Source organism: Podarcis muralis, chromosome 1 (assembly GCF_964188315.1).
Source record: "Podarcis muralis chromosome 1, rPodMur119.hap1.1, whole genome shotgun sequence".
Taxonomy (NCBI): Eukaryota; Metazoa; Chordata; class Lepidosauria; order Squamata; family Lacertidae; genus Podarcis; species Podarcis muralis.
Window position 1 is genome coordinate 50,116,110 of NC_135655.1, and position 17,314 is coordinate 50,133,423.

The following is a 17,314-nucleotide window of genomic DNA, read 5'->3' on the forward strand; positions in this document are numbered from 1 at the left end:
TCATGGCTATTTTTGCTTTGGTTTGAGGGGTTTCCTGTCTGCTCGGTTTGTTTGCATTTTATTTCTTCTGGGGTGTTCGCACGCTGCTTTCACTTGTTGTTTGAAGGGAGGTTCCTGAGCATCACCCATTTTTTCCTGTGAAATGAGTATCTTGTGGTGTCCATTAACAAGTTTTCGGTCATGCAGTGCTCTCAGTCACCTCCTAACCGTATGTATATCACTGGGCCTTACTCAAAGCTTCGCATAGCAACAGGAATTGATAATGTAAAAATAAATAAATTACTTCTCTACATATGCTGTTTTCCATTGACTTAGGAGCAGGTTGTACTTTTCAACCATCAGTTAAGGATCAAGAGGAAAACAAGGGTGCTGCTTCATCCTCTACTCAGCCTCTAAATGATCAGCCTCAAGCCCAAGGAAACAGCTCACAGGATCAATAACTTTTGGGTGGCCTTAGTAACCCATCAAAATACGTAGTCGCCACCAACCCTCCTTTCCCACATCTCAGGAAAGGAGTGGGGTCTACTCTCCCAATATTGCACTGGACTTTGGAGGGCCCGCCCATGAGGCAGAGTGCGGCGGCCAACTCAAGCGGCACCCCCCAAAGGAAAACAGCACCCCCATTCCATTCCCCAGCTTTGCCACCACTCGCCTCTCCTTGTAGGAGCAGAGAGGGACCAGAAGCAAAGCTCTGCAGAACGCCTCCCCTCCTGCAGAGTTGCTGAGAAGGGAGGCATTCTGTCACCCTGCTTTGCTGCCAGTACAAAACCCAGCTGCCGGGCAGTAAGGAGGTACCTCTCCCCCATCGCTGCGTGATGTGGTGTGGCAAAGCCCTGCCACCAGGCAAGAAGGGGGCATCTGGAAAGGATATCCTTCCTGCCCGCCTCTGCCCAAGCCCTTATGGAGCTTGCCCCCCGCCCAATGGCGGAGGTGGCAGTGGGGCATTTGGCCTCAGGTACTGAAACACCTTGAGCTGCCCCTGTTTGGAGGTACTCAGAAGGAGTGGCTGTGGAGTGTCCTCAAAAATCAGAATGACTGCTGAGAGGAGTCTTCCCACCCGTTCCCCAAGCCTGGGAAATGGGCTGCTCCTGCAGTCATGCTGAGCTTTGGGGACACTCCAAAGTCATTGATTCTGAGCACCTCTGAAGCACAGCATGGGATCAGAGACAGCCCCCTGCCCATCTCTCACTTTACACTCCCCACAAATGCATTTGCTAAGTTAGCAAAATACATCCTTGTCACTGGTGGACGCCAGTCATGTTTATGGATTCCTGCAACAACAGTACTTGACTTTGCTCTTCCCTTTTGGTGATAACAGTCACACTACACATTTGAAACTCTTCTCCTTGTATGTTTATAAGCCTATTGGCAAGAAAACATGCAAAGGCACTCATGCTGGCATCCAACACACACCAGTTTGAGATATACTATTCTTTCACAAAGTTTTGGCTTCTGGATGGACAGGACCTTTTTCAGAATTAAATGATACAGACAACAGTGTTGCCCATTACAATCCTCTCTTGGTTCCTTTTTTCTTGCTGCCCCTATTTCAGGTCAGGAGGTACAACAGCGAAGTAGGTCAGTTATTTAATACCCTAATCTCTCAAATCAGAGCTTGCACGATTTTGCTGTGTTGAATTATTGGGCCACTATGTTTAAAAACAAAAGAGGGAAGGAAAGAAAGAAAGAAAGAAAGAAAGAAAGAAAGAAAGAAAGAAAGAAAGAAAGAGAAAGAAAGAAAGAAAGAAAGAAAGAAAGAAAGAAAGAAAGAAAGAAAGACTTTTAAAAACAACAGAGGCCTTTTGATCAGAGTAGCGTAGTACAGCTTGCTGTAACTCAAGCTGGCCATTCTTATGTAGCAGGAATTAAGGACTCCCCCTGCCAGGCAGAGCCCTATTAAAAGACAATGGCTGTTTGAAAAGGATAAGCAAGCTGATATGGATATAATAGGCCACATATAGCGCGTCCTTTCTACTCTGAAATAAAGCATTTTAGAGTTATGAGTTGGGAAATCCAGTATGCTGAGAGATAGACCTATCCTATAAAAGGCTAAGTCGCCATGGAGAAATGCTTGGAGGTAGCTCGGGGGAGAAGGAAACAGTTCACAGCAACACATCAACAGTTAAGCATTAGTGCTTTCAAGTGCTATGTGCTGCTCAATATAGTCCACATCACCGCAATGCTGTGTAACTGACAGAGACATCCAGCCTTCCACATTCTTATCAGAGCCGAAAACCTACTGTGAGGAACAGTGGAAGATTACTTGATCATCTAATGATCATTGATAGTTCTGGGAAAGCAGAGCTAAAATTAAATTACATTACATTCCCAAGAGTATCAGTTTCCTCTGTTTTTTTGTTTTTTTTTAAGTGCCACTACAGCCCAAGTCACAGAGACATTTAACCCTCCCCTCTATGCTTCACTGGCTAAAGGACAGAGTGAAAATACCCTATTATATGTTCCATAGGAAGGTTGAAATATCCACATCTTCATGCCTCTGTTTCCCTCATTTATAAAACGAAGTCAAAACCTTACCTTGTAGCCTTGGATGGAATATATTCCTTGTTTGCAGAATATATTCCTTGCCTGAAGTTCCCTCAAGGGCCAGGATAGTAACTTTCATGGGGGGAAAGACGATTAACAAGGACGTTGTAAAACATCTCTTGTTTCTTTCAAGCAAGTGACCCAGAGAAAAAGTAGCCATACTGTTCTACAGGCGCAAAACCAGCCACATGATAGGTTGCAATCAGTTATGATCCACCACCGCCATTTTGTAATGCAACACAGCTGGACTGATCTCCCCAAGGGCAGATTTTGCTGTAACATTTTTCTTTCACTGGCAAATACACATTTAAAAAACGTTTATGCTGAAATGCAAAATCCATATGGGAGAAAGATCTACGAGCAAGAGCAAACAAGAGTTCTCATGTTTACGGACTCTATCTGCAAAACCCATGTGGATTCTGCATTCCGATGTGACGGTTTTCACATTTATTTTTCCACAAAGAAAAAAATGATGTTGGAATCATCCTTCAGTTTCCTACAGGGTATGTTTTGCAATGGAAGGGTAGCCAGTATTTGATGGAAATTCCCACCTTCAGCGGAAGACATTCCAGGAAATTTCTTTAATAAAAACAAAACAAGAAACAACAAGCTGAATCGGTGTTCTATTCTGACCTTTATTCTATATGTGCCCCTTAAAAAAAAAAAAAGGTAAACACTAGCTAGAAAGCAGGTAAAGCAAGGCATTTAGGAATAATCAGAGCTCAAAGAAAAGAAATATATAGAACTGAATACTTCATATTTGAGCTCTTAATGTTTTCTGAATATTCTTCTGGTTTCTGGGGCAGAACTCCCAAATGAATGTGAAATCTGAACAGGGAGAGATAACTAAGAAGAGGAAAGATTTCCTTTGGCTGCAAACAGTGAGAGTCTATATAGACCAGGGCTCCCCAACTTTTTTTGACCAGGAAATCAAGGGAAATGCCATGGGCATCCAAAAACAACAATTTCACAGGGGAAAACCCCAATAAGGCTCAGAATTCCCACCCACCAAAAAAGACAGTCAAAACAAATGAAACTCAGACCAAAAAAAATAATCAGGCAGGCTTCTCCCCTCCAAAAAACAACCCCTCATTCAAAAAACATTGAGGGGCCAGGAAGCTTTGGAAAACACCAAAGATGGTGTCTAGGTCACCATACAACACATGGAGCTATTCACACATTAAATAACAATAAACCCATCATGTACCATCATGTATACCTTAACATGGTTCTTCAGGCAACCCCAGCTCTCTGAAAAGCATACATCTGAAAAATCTGCTTCTCCCCCACCCCATGCAAGGGCATCGTCTGAGCAGACTCTGGAACCAATACAAACGCTTTTACAATTTATTTCTTTTTTATACAAACTGCGCCTCCCAATATGCACATGACCTGATGTGTGAGGAGGCCTTCCTTCTTACATTAGTGTGTTGGCTGCAGTGTGTAGGTTTATCGAACGCTCCCCACGCTCCTTTCCAGGGCTGGAAAGTGGTTAGTTTAACTTCCAGTTTGCTAGTAAAACTGAAGTACTGTGTTGTGAAATAATGCATGTCACGCTGGCCACGTGACCCGGAAGTGTCTGCGGACAGCGCTGGCTCCTGGCCTATAGAGTGAGATGAGCGCACAACCCTAGAGTCTGGCAAGACTGGCCCGTACGGGCAGGGGTACCTTTACCTTTACCTTTAAAAAGGGTGTCGCCAACATGAAAAGTTTGGAAAGCTCTGGCCTAAACTGTGAAACTCTCTGTCATGGGAGATCCACCAGACCCTCTTTGATGGGTTTCCAATACCACTTCATGACTACTGGCCTGTCAGACATTTGAAATCACTGTGCCTACTCTCTCACACACCTTGACATTGTTTTGAATGGGCTGTCCTTCATTCAGTTAATGGCTGTTTTTTTTTAAACTTGTTGGTTTTTTCATTGTTGCTATTAGTTACCTTGGGTGTTTCAATCTGAAAGGCACTACAGTGGTACCTCAGGTTAAGAACTTAATTTGTTCTGGAGGTCCGTTCTTAACCTGAAACTGTTCTTAACCTGAAGCACCACTTTAGCTAATGGGGCCTTCCGCTGCTGCTGCTGCGCCGCTGCTGCACAATTTCTGTTCTCATCCTGAGGCAAAGTTCTTAACCCAAGGTACCATTTCTGGGTTAGCGGAGTCTGTATCCTGAAGCGTCTGTAACCCGAGCGAGGTACCACTGTATATAAAAGCCTGGTTTGCCCAAAACAGGAAGCTATAGTCAGAAAGAAACTATGGCTTACTGTGAATGAGTAGAATGCTGGTGCCCACTGCTTAATTACACCTACTCCGCCCTGCTGCCTTCTGGGAGAAACAAATGAGGCTTAGATTAGTGTTGCGTCCAAACCAACCCTCGTGGTTTGCTTCTCTCCAAACAAACTTTTTTACCAGCAGCTATTTGGCATTTTATTTAATTTGGGGTTAAGTGACTTAACCTTCCAAACAAATTGTTCAAGGCTTTTGAATTCCAAAAGATTAAATTTGACTGTCCACTAAGTAAGCCATGGTCTTCTATGTACGATCTTTCATGCAACAGAAAAGGTCAGTCGCTACTGCTGAAGGGTTTTCTTTAAAACATTCCATTTAAAGTTGTCCTACAGTTTTGCACAGCAGCAGTAGAGTCCCACTATTCAATGCAATTCTGATTGACATGTTGTTTAGTCGTGTCCGACTCTTCGTGACCCCATGGACCAGAGCACGCCAGGCACTCCTGTCTTTAACTGCCTCCCACAGTTTGGTCAAACTCAGCCTTCTTTATGGTCCAGCTCTCACTTCCATACATCACTGCTGGGAAAACCATAGCTTTAACTATACGGACCTTTGTCGGCAAGGTGATGTCTCTGCTTTTTAAGATGCTATCTAGGTTTGTCATTGCTTTTCTCCCAAGAAGCAGGTGTCTTTCAATTTCGTGACTGCTGTCACCATCTGCAGTGATCATGGAACCCAAGAAAGTAAAATCTCTCACTGCCTCCATTTCTTCCCCTTCTATTTGCTAGGAGATGATGGGACCAGTGGCCATGATCTTAGTTTTTTTATGTTGAGCTTCAGACCATATTTTGCACTCTCCTCTTTCACCCTCATTAAAAAGTTCTTTAATTCCTCGTCACTTTCTGCTATCAAGGTTGTGTCATCTGCATATCTGAGGTTGTTGATATTTCTTCTGGCCATCTTAATTCCGGCTAGGGATTCATCCAGTCCAGTATTTTGCATGATGAATTCTGCATATAAGTTAAATAAGCAGGGAGACAATATACCGCCCTGTTGTACTCCTTTCTCAGTTTTGAACCAATCAATTGTTCCATATCCAGTTCTAACTGTAGCTTCTTGACCTACATAGAGATTTCTCAGGAGACAGATGAGGTGATCAGGCACTCCCATTTCTTTAAGAACTTGCCACAGTTTACTGTGGTCGACACAGTCAAATGCTTTTGATCGACATACACAAACACTAAATTTCTTGCAACTCTCCCTCTGGGGAGAGATGGGGATATGGAAGGGGAAATGATGTTTGTGTTACTTTTAATTATTATATTGAACTAGTTGTCAAGCTAGCTGAAGAAGGGGATTTGGTAACAAAATGATTGTATCTGATAAATAAAACAGAGGTACAGTGCCCAGCCCAGGGGGAGGGAAATCATTTATTATCTGCATCCAACTTACAACATAGCAAGGAAAGGAATGGCTATTGGCTGGCTACTAGTAAAATTAAATACCAGTGTTGAGAAAAAGGGCAAATTAATTCATCATGTGTCGAGTCTCCATTGTCTACTAACTGTGGAACAGAATTAATGGCAGCAAGACAATCTAACAGTGCTTAGGACCAAAGAACAGCCGAGTCCCACGTGCACAACCCCCCCCCCCCACAAAAATATATTATTGCTTGCATTTTGAATATCCCCAGCCATAACTCTGCAACGACGTATGAATAATACAAAATTTAAATACATATATGCACTTGCATTGCATTGCAAATATAATATTTTTCTTTCAGCTCAAACTCTTAACTGCTCACACATCCTAGATGCCATTAAAAGAATTGCAAACATTTATGCATAAAACATCATGTTTTGGGGAAGTTCGACGAAGAGCTCCTGCTGAGATGGAAATCAGTCTTGCCCTTCATCTCTAAAATGAGAACAGTGACTTCTCTCACAGGGCTGTTGCAAGGATGAACAAAATAAGGACTTTAAAAGCCTCTTGCATATTAAAGAAGCAACATTCAGAAAAATAACAATCCCCAAACTGATGGAATTTTGCTTCCGCTATGATTGTGGTTTACCATCATGATTAACCTACATATGCTGGTTTACTTTTCTTGCTTTGAATCACTTTACTTGTTTCAAGAGATATACTTTGGGAAGGAGGGAGGGTCAGTCCTAAGGAATGCTAGGCTGGCAAGGCTCTTGGACAAATATAAGATAATATTAAACCCACTTCTACCATTCTAGTATACCATAGTGGTATAAGTGTGAAAGTTCCCAGTTCAAATCCACCTTAGGCCCCAACTCAGCAGGGGACCTTAAGCAAACTATTATTTTCTTAGCCTTAGTGTTCCCATCTGCAAAATGGGAATAACACTGGCCTACCTTATGAAAGCACTGAACTTCACTGAAATGTTAGATGTGAAATGCTTTGAACTGTTAAATATGTTGTATAAATGCTGTTTTATTCTTAAAATAAAGGCAAAAAGAGAGAGATATCACTGTCTAGGTCATCTGGAGCATTAAGAGCACTTTAAGTGAAAAGTCTCTGCCTCTTTAGGGATTTTCAGTATCTGTGAATTTAGATAGAAACATTTTTAAGGAATGCTGTAAAATCCCAGTGAGACACCTGCTTCATTTTCAGACAAATTTAGCTACATAACATTTTTACACAGTTCGATGTTTAGGCCTTTTGTGGGAGAGGATATCAAGAGGCACTCTAGAGATGCTGCAGATTTGCTGGTGTATATTCACATAAGTGTTGTTGCTTTTCTTGTTTTGAGGGAATATGCTCAGGTCTCTAAACTTAATAACAATGGGATTAAATCCACACTATCAACACAGCTAAAACCTCTGAGTCACTCAGTTGCACATTCCAAGAAGGAATGTCAAATTCTCCTCCCCCCCCCAAAAAAACCCCCTATTCCAGAATCTAAGCAGCATTTTTGGATGGGGGAAGAGAGGTCTTCAAGGACAAATGACTTTATTCCAATGTAAACAAGCTCTGGATTCTAGGAAGGTTGGGAAATAAATCCCAAGCACTCCCTCTACAAGGCAGCCACTCAAGCTGGAATCTGAGCACTACTGATCAGACTGGTTTAAAATATTGCGGTCCTCTTCATTAAGCTAAAATATCCAGAGTCATTATTCACTCAACAGTGATTTTATATAGCTCTCCACAGAGTTCACCAACACTTCCACACCCAAGTAGTTAACAATAACATCAGGCAATAGGCATCCTAAAACTGAGAATAAAAATAGCTTCATGTCAGACTTCCTACGGTTCACGTTATTCCTCACAGAGGGGTGGTGATCTGAATATTATTATTATTATTATTTTTATTATTATATTTCATTCACCATCTTCAGGTATCCTTGTTAGGTGTTAAGCAAGGCGGCAGATGGGGGTTGTGAGGATGAATGGGCTAACTCTGCCCCACCATTGCTCACCTCCATGAGCTGGAGAATGAACTGAAGTGGGGCGACTCTTGTACTCGTGTAAACGTTCCATGCATTTCAGAAAAATGATTTTCCATAGTGTCTCGCTGCTGAGATATCATAGCTCAAGAAGTCAGATTATAGGAGGCTGCCCACTTCAGACATCCGCCTTTCAGCTTACAGAGGATGACAAGAATGGTGGCTGGGGGACTGAAGCTAGTGCACTTGCCCTTATGTCCCCCTTGCATGCTAACACCCAACAGGAACACCTGAAGGAGATTATTGTCAAATTACTTACCCAGAACTCTTCCTTAGGGCATACATTATGCAAGCCAGAAAAACAGCAGTTCCATTCCTTGCAAAATGGAAGGGTTGTGCCAATAGATGTCACTTTCTTGCTCTATACAGAGCAGGGCAGATGACAAGCAGAAACTGAACAGCCCCACCATACCATGTAGAAGATATGCAACTATTCATCCTGATGCATTTTACTGTTTATTCTGAAGGCACAGAACACCAGCTTTGGCTCACTGAGCACAAGTAAGTGGCTCCCAAGAGCAGGCTGGTCAGAAGATGTCAACATGCCAGCCTTTTCCCTACATTTAGATTAAATCCTCGTTACATTTTATCAGCAGAAAGGAAAGCCCAATTAGTGGAAGGAAGAGAATATGCTTACAACTCCACATCTCTGGCTACCAATTACAGGAAAGCACAACTAGCCAATAGAAATGAAGACTCGGTGGATACTATTCCAGCAAACCTCACATATGTAGAAACCCACTCAGATACTATGCTTCACAATTTTATTCTGAAAGTAATGAACAAATCTACCAGAAGTAAATCTAAAGCTATGCAGCTAGCTGAGAGTCTGCAAATATGGCAGCCTTTGAGCCAACCTGTTACCATCTTCTGACTGCGTGCCCCATCCATCTTATTTTTGCCAAGCAAAAACCTAAAACCAGTATAACTTCATCAATTCACTTAGAGTCTTTAACAAGCTCTATGCATCCAGATTTATGATGTTACAATAGATCTTTGGCAGCTGTGAACCAGCAAGAGTAGCTGAAGTAGTAATGCCATCTGGCTGCTATTGGCTCAGTAGCAGTGATGGCAGGCAAATGCTTGATCAACAATTCTCTCTCCTTTCTTGGTCATACATAACTGCCTCCTCACTCCACTTCTCATCTACTGTGATTTCGCAACCCAAAATGCCAGGAAGGGCCTTGCAAATCAGGGTTTGCAATTGCCATGCATTATTCTGAACCCATGAGCAAGCGAAAGAGAGGAAGGAGGAATGAGCTTGCACACAATCCAGTGGCCAGCTGCCTTAACCCTGGTGACTTCAACCATATATCTGAACCAGGTCCCAGGATTGGAGCCAGAGTGTAGGTTGCACACAGCACAAGAACTGATTCACCTATAAACAGAAAACTTCTGTTACCAGATTGGGCAGGAGCCTACAGAGTCCAACTGGCTCTTGCTTCTCTAAATCCAGGTAGTGGCTGCTGCCTGCTAAGCCAGTCAGGCACTTGTCAAATTCTGATGGGTTCTGAGAGGGTTCCCTAATATTAGGGAATTGATGGGACATTGCAGAATCAACCTTTTAGTGCATAGTATACATATTATACTGAAATGGGAGTTTATTACTACAGTGTTCTTCCTTCCTTCCTTCCTTCCTTCCAGTGCATGCATTTGGTAGCAGACACAGGAAGAGCTAAGAATATGGTTCTTGTGAGCACAAGCAATGGAATAGTGTCCTGGTGAAATATACTCAAGATGAAAGATACTAAAGAAACACACCATATCTCTAAACTCTGAGCCAAAACTTCCACATCCTGCTTGATGATGACACTGGTGAACTATGGGAAAGCACAAGGGAAGGAAATGGGGAAGCAGCAGGGGGACATTTTATAAGCAAACTAAGGCCTGGGGCCCGGATCCGGCCCAATCACCTTCTAAATCCAGCCCGTGGACGGTCTGGGAATCAAGTGTGTCTTTACATGAGTAGAATATGTGCTTTTATTTAAAATGCATCTCTGGGTTATTTGTGGGGCATAGGAATTCATTCATTATTATTTTTCAAAATATAGTCCGGCCCCCCACAAGGTCTGAGGGACAGTGGACTGGCCCGCTACTGAAAAAGTTTGCTGACCCCTGTTCTTGAGTGAACAGGATGATCTGCTGCAAGATCCACCTTTAGTTGCAACCCTATGCACAATTTCTTGGGTGTATGTCCCATTATTACGTCTTTCTTTCTGTATAACACTGGGATATACATACCAAGCCCTTTGTGAGCTAGCTTTTCCTTTTCAGCGCTCATGGGAGCAGGGTATCTTAGCTAAAACAGAAGACCTGCCAGGAATCAGCAACAGAAAATCCCAGTGGAAGCTTTGAGCCGAAAGGATCACTTCACAGCCAGGTTGGTGACAGCAGAAGTTTCACACATGCCACACAGCTTGCTGCAGCCAGCCAGTATTGCTGAGATAACATTGTCATCTCTTCACTGGAGCAGGGCAATGCTAAGGCCTTGGGGAAGAGTAGGGTGGGGAGTGAATAAAATCCTAAAAGAAAGAAAAAAAGAAAAAAAGGAAGGAAGGAAGGAAGGAAGGAAGGAAGGAAGGAAGGAAGGAAGGAAGGAACGTGCCCTGGGACTACAGAATGCTAATATCAAGGTGAAAACACTCAAGAAGCACACCATATCCTGAAACCCTGAACCAAAACATCCACATCCTGCTGAATAGGCTTGATGATGACGAAAAACAGACTCTCAAGCCCTGGGGCTTTTCTCCCATCTTGCTGTCTGGTAGCTCAATCAAAGGCCGGAAGATTCTGCTGTCACTACAATTATTATTTTTACTCCAAAATGACCCCCGGTTCCTGTACCCCAACCAGTGTTTCTACAAAATAATCTAGAGGAAATTAAGAAATCCCACAATCGTCTCTCAGCTGACACAAAAATCTCTCAGCTGACAAACATGTGTAAAACTCTTGGTGTTCCTTTTGAATAGGTAGATGCCTCAGGACAGGCAGTGTATTTCATTGTGCTGTCACCAAGGATGTTACATTTCTTAGAAAAATCAAGGAATACAAACGTACAAAAGGAATTATTTTCCTTCAAAAGATGCAGAAACTGGGCTCACAAAAGAAAGTATTTCAGTTTGGGCCTTACAGCAATAACCGTAAGACCCCAATTTGGGTCCTTATAGTGTTTACAACTGACAGCCTATTTTTACTGAGTTTGCTGTGAAACATCGCTGGTCCCGCGTGCCTTTGTCTGCTGCTGAGCTAGTGGCTGCAATACTACTTTTTCACCACCTGCAATGATGGCAGCAGAGACCTCCCTCTTCTGGCTACTGTCACAAAGGTACAGAGAATAATACACTAGGGTCTAACTCAGTGGTGGCCAAACTTGGCCCTCCAGCTGTTTTGGGACTACAGTTCCTGTCATCCCTGACCACTGGTCCTGTTAGCTAGGGATGATGGGAGTTGTAGTCCAAAAACAGCTGGAGGGCCAAGTTTGGCCACTGCCCAGTTTAAAAGGAGCACCCTGGTGCCTTAAATGGAACACCGAGGAGTCTGCCATGTGCTCTGACCCTCTCACCCTAGAAAGATTATAGCAGCCTGCCAAAGAAATCATTGCCAACCCCCAGAGCTTAAGATAACCACTGACAAAGTAAAACTTAGAGATAGGGGGAAAAACATTTTTCAAGCTATGCCTCAGCTGCTTCCCACTCCAGGTCTTGCCCCCCTTGGGATAACGATATGTCTAGCTATAACTGTCAAAAAGAAAAACAGAGTAGCAGCACCTGAAAATGTCTTCCTCTCCTGCATAAGCTTTTCAGAGACTCTAGGGAGTATTCAGCTTGAGCAGAAAACCCTTCTGGAATTTCATATCCTTCCTTTAGGAGTGTTAGAGAAATGCGACCCCACTTTCAGAAAGTCTTGGTCTATCTGAGCACACCGGCAATCATTTACTCGTATTCTAGGGCGATGTTACATTCACAGAAACAATCACATGTTTGTTTCACCAGAGTACCACAGCCAAGAGAGGATGCAGAGGCTCATCAGATCAAGAACTGGAGAGTCAGGTAAAAGGCTTGATGAGGTGGGAGTGGGACAACGCGGCCGATAAATATTTGTAAATGTTTTTAAAAGCAGAATAAGGAACCTTTTATCATTACTTTGCAGTCTTCATACTCTGAAATTTTAAGTACCGTATTTTTCGCCCTATAGGACACACTTTTTCTCCTCCAAAAATGAAGGGGAAATGTGTGTGGGTCCTATGGGGCGAATGCAGGCTTTCGCTGAAGCCTGGAGAGCGAGAGGGGTTGGTGCGCACCGACCCCTCTCACTCTCCAGGCTTCAGGAAGGTATCCGCAAGCCTTGGGAGCCCAGCGGGAGTTCCCGCCGGGCTCCCAAGGCTTGCGGACAGCAGCCTACAGCCCGAAACCCGGGGAGCACTCCGCAGCGCATCCCGGGCTTCGGGCAGATGTCCACAAGCCTTGGGAGCCCGGCTGGAGTTCCCGCTGGCTCCCAAGGCTTGTGGATAGCAGCCTGTTCTGGGGGCTGGGGTCGGGGGAAGCTCGGGCTGGGGGGGAAATAATTCCCCCCCCCCTTTATTTCCTCCCCCTCCAAAACTAGGTGTGCCCTATGGGTCGGTGCGCCCTATAGGGCGAAAAATACGGTACATGCAATGTATTTCATGGACAGGGGTGGCGGTGGCAATAGCTATGCGATAGAGCACGTGTTTAGCATATAGGAAGTTGTCTGTTCAATCCCCAGCATCTCCAGGTAGGACAGGGGGTGTCCCCCTCCGAAAACTGGGCTAAATGGACTCATGGCGCAACTTAGGAAGGCAGCTTCCTTCATTCCCATGCAATTTATGCTTATTCTAATGCTTGCACTGAAGAGGTGCTCAAATGATTATCTCATCTGGGTCTTCAACGGCCTGTCATGACCCTGGAGTCAGATTCCCCATCTTCAGGGAATGAGGTCAACAACTCTGAATTAAAAGGGGAATTACACACAAGGCGAGCCTGTGATGCTAGTGTCACTGTGACCTGAGGATGTCGAATTGGCAGCTTCTGATTCAAGAGTACTCCAGTGCAGAATCCCCAGATTCCACCCTGGTGCTGGACCCCTTTAACAGACAAGGCACCTTTCAGTGAAGGTAGATTCTGTAATTGGGATATAGCTGCTGCTCATATATAGGGCTCAGTCTAAGTCCGACTTGCTAAAGCAGAATCAAAGGTCTGTGCTCTGTTACTATCCAGCCTGGACCCTGCACAAGATGAGCTCGTCTCTCTGCAGAGCAAAACAGGGCCTCCTTGATTCCAGCAGTGAGGGAATATGCTTTTGACAGAGGCTCAAACCACATTTTGAGTGCTAATATTGTTGTGGTTCTTGTGGTTATTTTAGTTGGGATCTTTGGCGATTATCTTTGTGTTACATGAGGAAATGATATTTTTGTTCATTAGTTATGAATCATGGAGGAATACGTTTAGTGTTATGACTGATTTTAAATGTATTTCCATGAACTGCATGAATTTATTTCATGTATATGATTTTTACTGCTACAACTTGCTTTCAGGTCCTGATAGGAAGCAATGGATAAATTAAATAAATACTGACTTCCCCCTTTCTTTCTTATTTTTTTCATTTTTAACACAAAGCAGACTCTTAAGTTGGAGCTGGAGAAGGGCAAATGGGAAGAGGTTGATTAAGCCTGTCTTCTTTAGCCCTTTTTCTGCTCAAAATCCACCTTCTCCAGTCTGTTTCTCCACCAATTTAGCAAAACATACAAGGACCTTGAAGGTTCCCCAAACCTTTCCAGCTATGGGTAAAATAGTCACTGAGAAAAGGAAGTTTTTAGCTGAGAAACCAAACGGAGAGGGAAGCGTTAAGGTGCCTCTTCCTATCCATCCATTTTTCCATCAGATGCTGATTTTTTTTAAAAGCGGAGGACAGTATCAGGGAGCTGTACAGAGCATACGTTCGCACCTTCCATACACAAGTTGCTGGATGATTCTCTTCTTTATGTCTTTGCTTACAGAAGAATTCTGCTGGGAAGCAGTGAGGAATTTTAAGAATCCCAACAATGTTCACTACACAGACAGCCACCTGTGCCACACACAGCATGGCATTTCCCCACTTGGCTGGGTTTTTTTCTTCTTCACAAGCTGTGACCTCCCTTATCCCTATTGACCTAAAGACAAACACTTCATTCCTGCAACTCCCCATTATTCCAGCTTGTAGGCTTGAGCAGTCACAGCCTCATTTTTAGGACGCTAAATTCTTTAATGCATTCATGGTGCCCTTCACATTGTCTGTCTTATCTAAACGAAGGGCTAAAAGAGGCAAGAGAAAATTCCTATTCCTCTCTCCAAATCCAAATTCTACTTTATTCGGTCTGCTTGCTCTCTTTTAAAATGAAAATTGCATTTCTTCATATTCTGACAAGAGAATAAAGGCCGAATGTGTGTGCACCAGGGGTAAAGCACAGCCTAAAATGCCCACAAAAGAATCTGTTTAAACCAACCCCCCTCCCCCCGCTATATCTGAAAGTGAGGGAATGAAATAAAGGGATGATTCTCGAAAATAAGAGAAGTGCTCGTCAGTGGAGATAATCAGAGGAACAAGGCACTATGGAGAATACCAAGCCTTCTTGTGAAAGAGCCTCTTGGTGAGAAGAGCACTTTATACATAAGAGTTTCTCCACTATTTGGGCTGTCGAGAAGAGTAAGAAGGGAAGCAGCAATTCCCTGCCTAAAAACCTGTTGCTTTAGGACAAGGATGGGGAACCTGTGACCTTACAGATGTTGTTGGACTTCCAGCTCCCATCAGCTCCAACCAGTATGGCCAATGGCCAAGGATGATGGGAATGTAGTCCAGCAACATCTGTAGGGCCAGAGGTTCCCCACCCATGCTTTAAGATTTTTTTGTCCAAACCTGTTATACATTAAAATAATGCATGAAGACATATGAAAGGTAAGGAATAGTAAAGCTATTATTGTTACAGCACTATGTAACTGATTTCAGTTATTTCAAATACAGCCTTGTTGTCAGGCACAATTTAACATGCGGCTGGATCAAACATGCCAAATCCCATCCACACTAGTCATCCTTGAGAGCAGAATTTCATTTAGATTTGTTGGTGCGTGTTGCCCATAAATTAAGTTTGGGTTCAAGAATCTCCATCCCTACAGGAACAAAAATTAATTACAAAGATAAACATAACTATAGGTGTGATAGGCATGTTTGTATCAGCCACCTTGTTATACAAACAACCATCAATCTCCAGGCCAGGAGACTTGTTCACAACAATGGTAAAAGATTCAGGTAGGTAGCCGTGTTGGTCTGACGCAGTCGAAATAAAATAAATAAATAATTGTCCAGTAGCTCCTTGTAGACCAACTAAGTTTGTTCTGGTGTAAGTTTTCGTGTGCATGCACCAGAAGAAGTGTGCATGCACACAAAAGCTTATACCAGAACAAACTTAGTTGGTCTACAAGGTGCTACTGGACAATTTTTAATTTTTATTTTTATTTCAACAATGGTAAAGTCAGGTAACTTCAAAGGACTAGCTAATCCTGTCATAGTTTCGTGCTGCAGAAAATAAAACAATGTAGCAGCATTTTGAGGTGTCCAAGACTTTGGATGAACGAAGAGCTTGGATGTGGTATATCGATAGATAGAGAACCATCACAAGTGGTTCAGCTTTCCAGTAATTCATAGCAAAACAAAGACTTGAGCCACATATTTTCCCCACACCCTCATACAAACATATAAGCCCATGTAAGAAAAACCACTGTGTGTTAACCAGCTCTCAAAACACTTATCTGCGCTGCTGTCCAGTCTTCCTAAATTTCCTGCCCTGAACCTCCTGCCTCTTTACTCACACTGGCATAGTTTCCTGCACGCCTCTTCTGTAGCTTTTCAGTGCCTGGCCTTTTTCCATTCTAATTACTCAACCGAATTTTCAGTCCAGTCCCTACTCTCCATTAGACATCAGACTAAATCCTGAATAAAGGCAAAGAACAGAACTAAGAGACTGGTAGTCTACTGTAAACTACTCAAAAGGAAATCCTATTGAATGCAGCCTAAATGTCATGTGTCATTTGTGTACTCCAATGCTACGCTTTGCTTGTTGTTGTTTAGTCGTTTAGTTGTGTCCGACTCTTTGTGACCCCATGGACTAGAGCACGCCAGGCACACCTGTCTTCCACTGCCTCCTGCAGTTTGGTCAGACTCATGTTTGTAGCTACGCTTTGCTAGTTAAGTACAAACCAACTTGGGTCAAATTTGGCATGCAATTTATACACTTCCTCACACACATAAGCCTCACTGGATCAAATTCAATTTTGTCAACAATAAAGTCAGCTTCTTTGAAACCCACAGGACCTACCAGGTGTGAACTTGCAATAGGACTGGACAGTTGTCACAGCAAAGGGAGCAATAGTTGGTTGTATATATAGTAAGTTATATTTCTAAGGCTAAGCATAGAGTTGAGCTGGACTTGGTGGTTCATTTAAGTGCAGACATCTTATATGTATGGGCTAATATGGTATTTGCTGTCACAGTCCCATTCTGTTTTTGTCCTTCCTGTTGCTCTGTCCACTTTCAGACTAAGTTTGCTGTACTAGGTAGTGATGTACTTACTATTCAGTGAAGAATCTGGCAATACCATATTGACTAATATCGTCTCTGCTTTCCAACAGCTGGCTCACTGCATCTTCCATATATGTGAGGACGTGTTGTTGAGCTAAAAAAGAGGGAACATAAGGAAACGGAAACGTATGACTAGCCTTGGATATAACCCTATGGCTTAAAATAGAGGTTGGCAAACAAGTCTTCAGGACAGTACAACCCACAGCAAACTTCTCCTTCTAAGAGATCCCAAAGGGATGTTTTCTCAGGGGCAGTTGGGTACCCATCAAAGTAGCATTTATAAAAGTTGACACATTAGAGTCCAAATGGCTCACTAAGCAGAACTGTACATTTTCAAGACTGCTGGTATAAGGGTTGTTAGAGCTTGACAAAGGACACTATTCATTTGCTGTAGAGTTTTTGGACAAGGACAACTTGGTGAAATGCTTTAGCAACTTTACTGCTT

At 43.1% G+C, this 17,314-nt stretch overlaps 1 protein-coding gene across 5 annotated transcripts in view; it reads right to left on the bottom strand.

The window, feature by feature from the left end:
- CSTPP1 (centriolar satellite-associated tubulin polyglutamylase complex regulator 1) overlaps positions 1–17,314 on the bottom strand; it is a 129,719-nt gene that overhangs the window by 74,379 nt on the left and 38,026 nt on the right. For all 5 annotated transcript variants that reach the window (XM_028726633.2, XM_077928657.1, XM_028726642.2 and 2 more), the window contains one exon: positions 16,861–16,963. In XM_028726633.2, the coding sequence (XP_028582466.2) occupies positions 16,861–16,963 (103 nt within the window). The remainder of the gene's footprint in view (positions 1–16,860; positions 16,964–17,314) is intronic.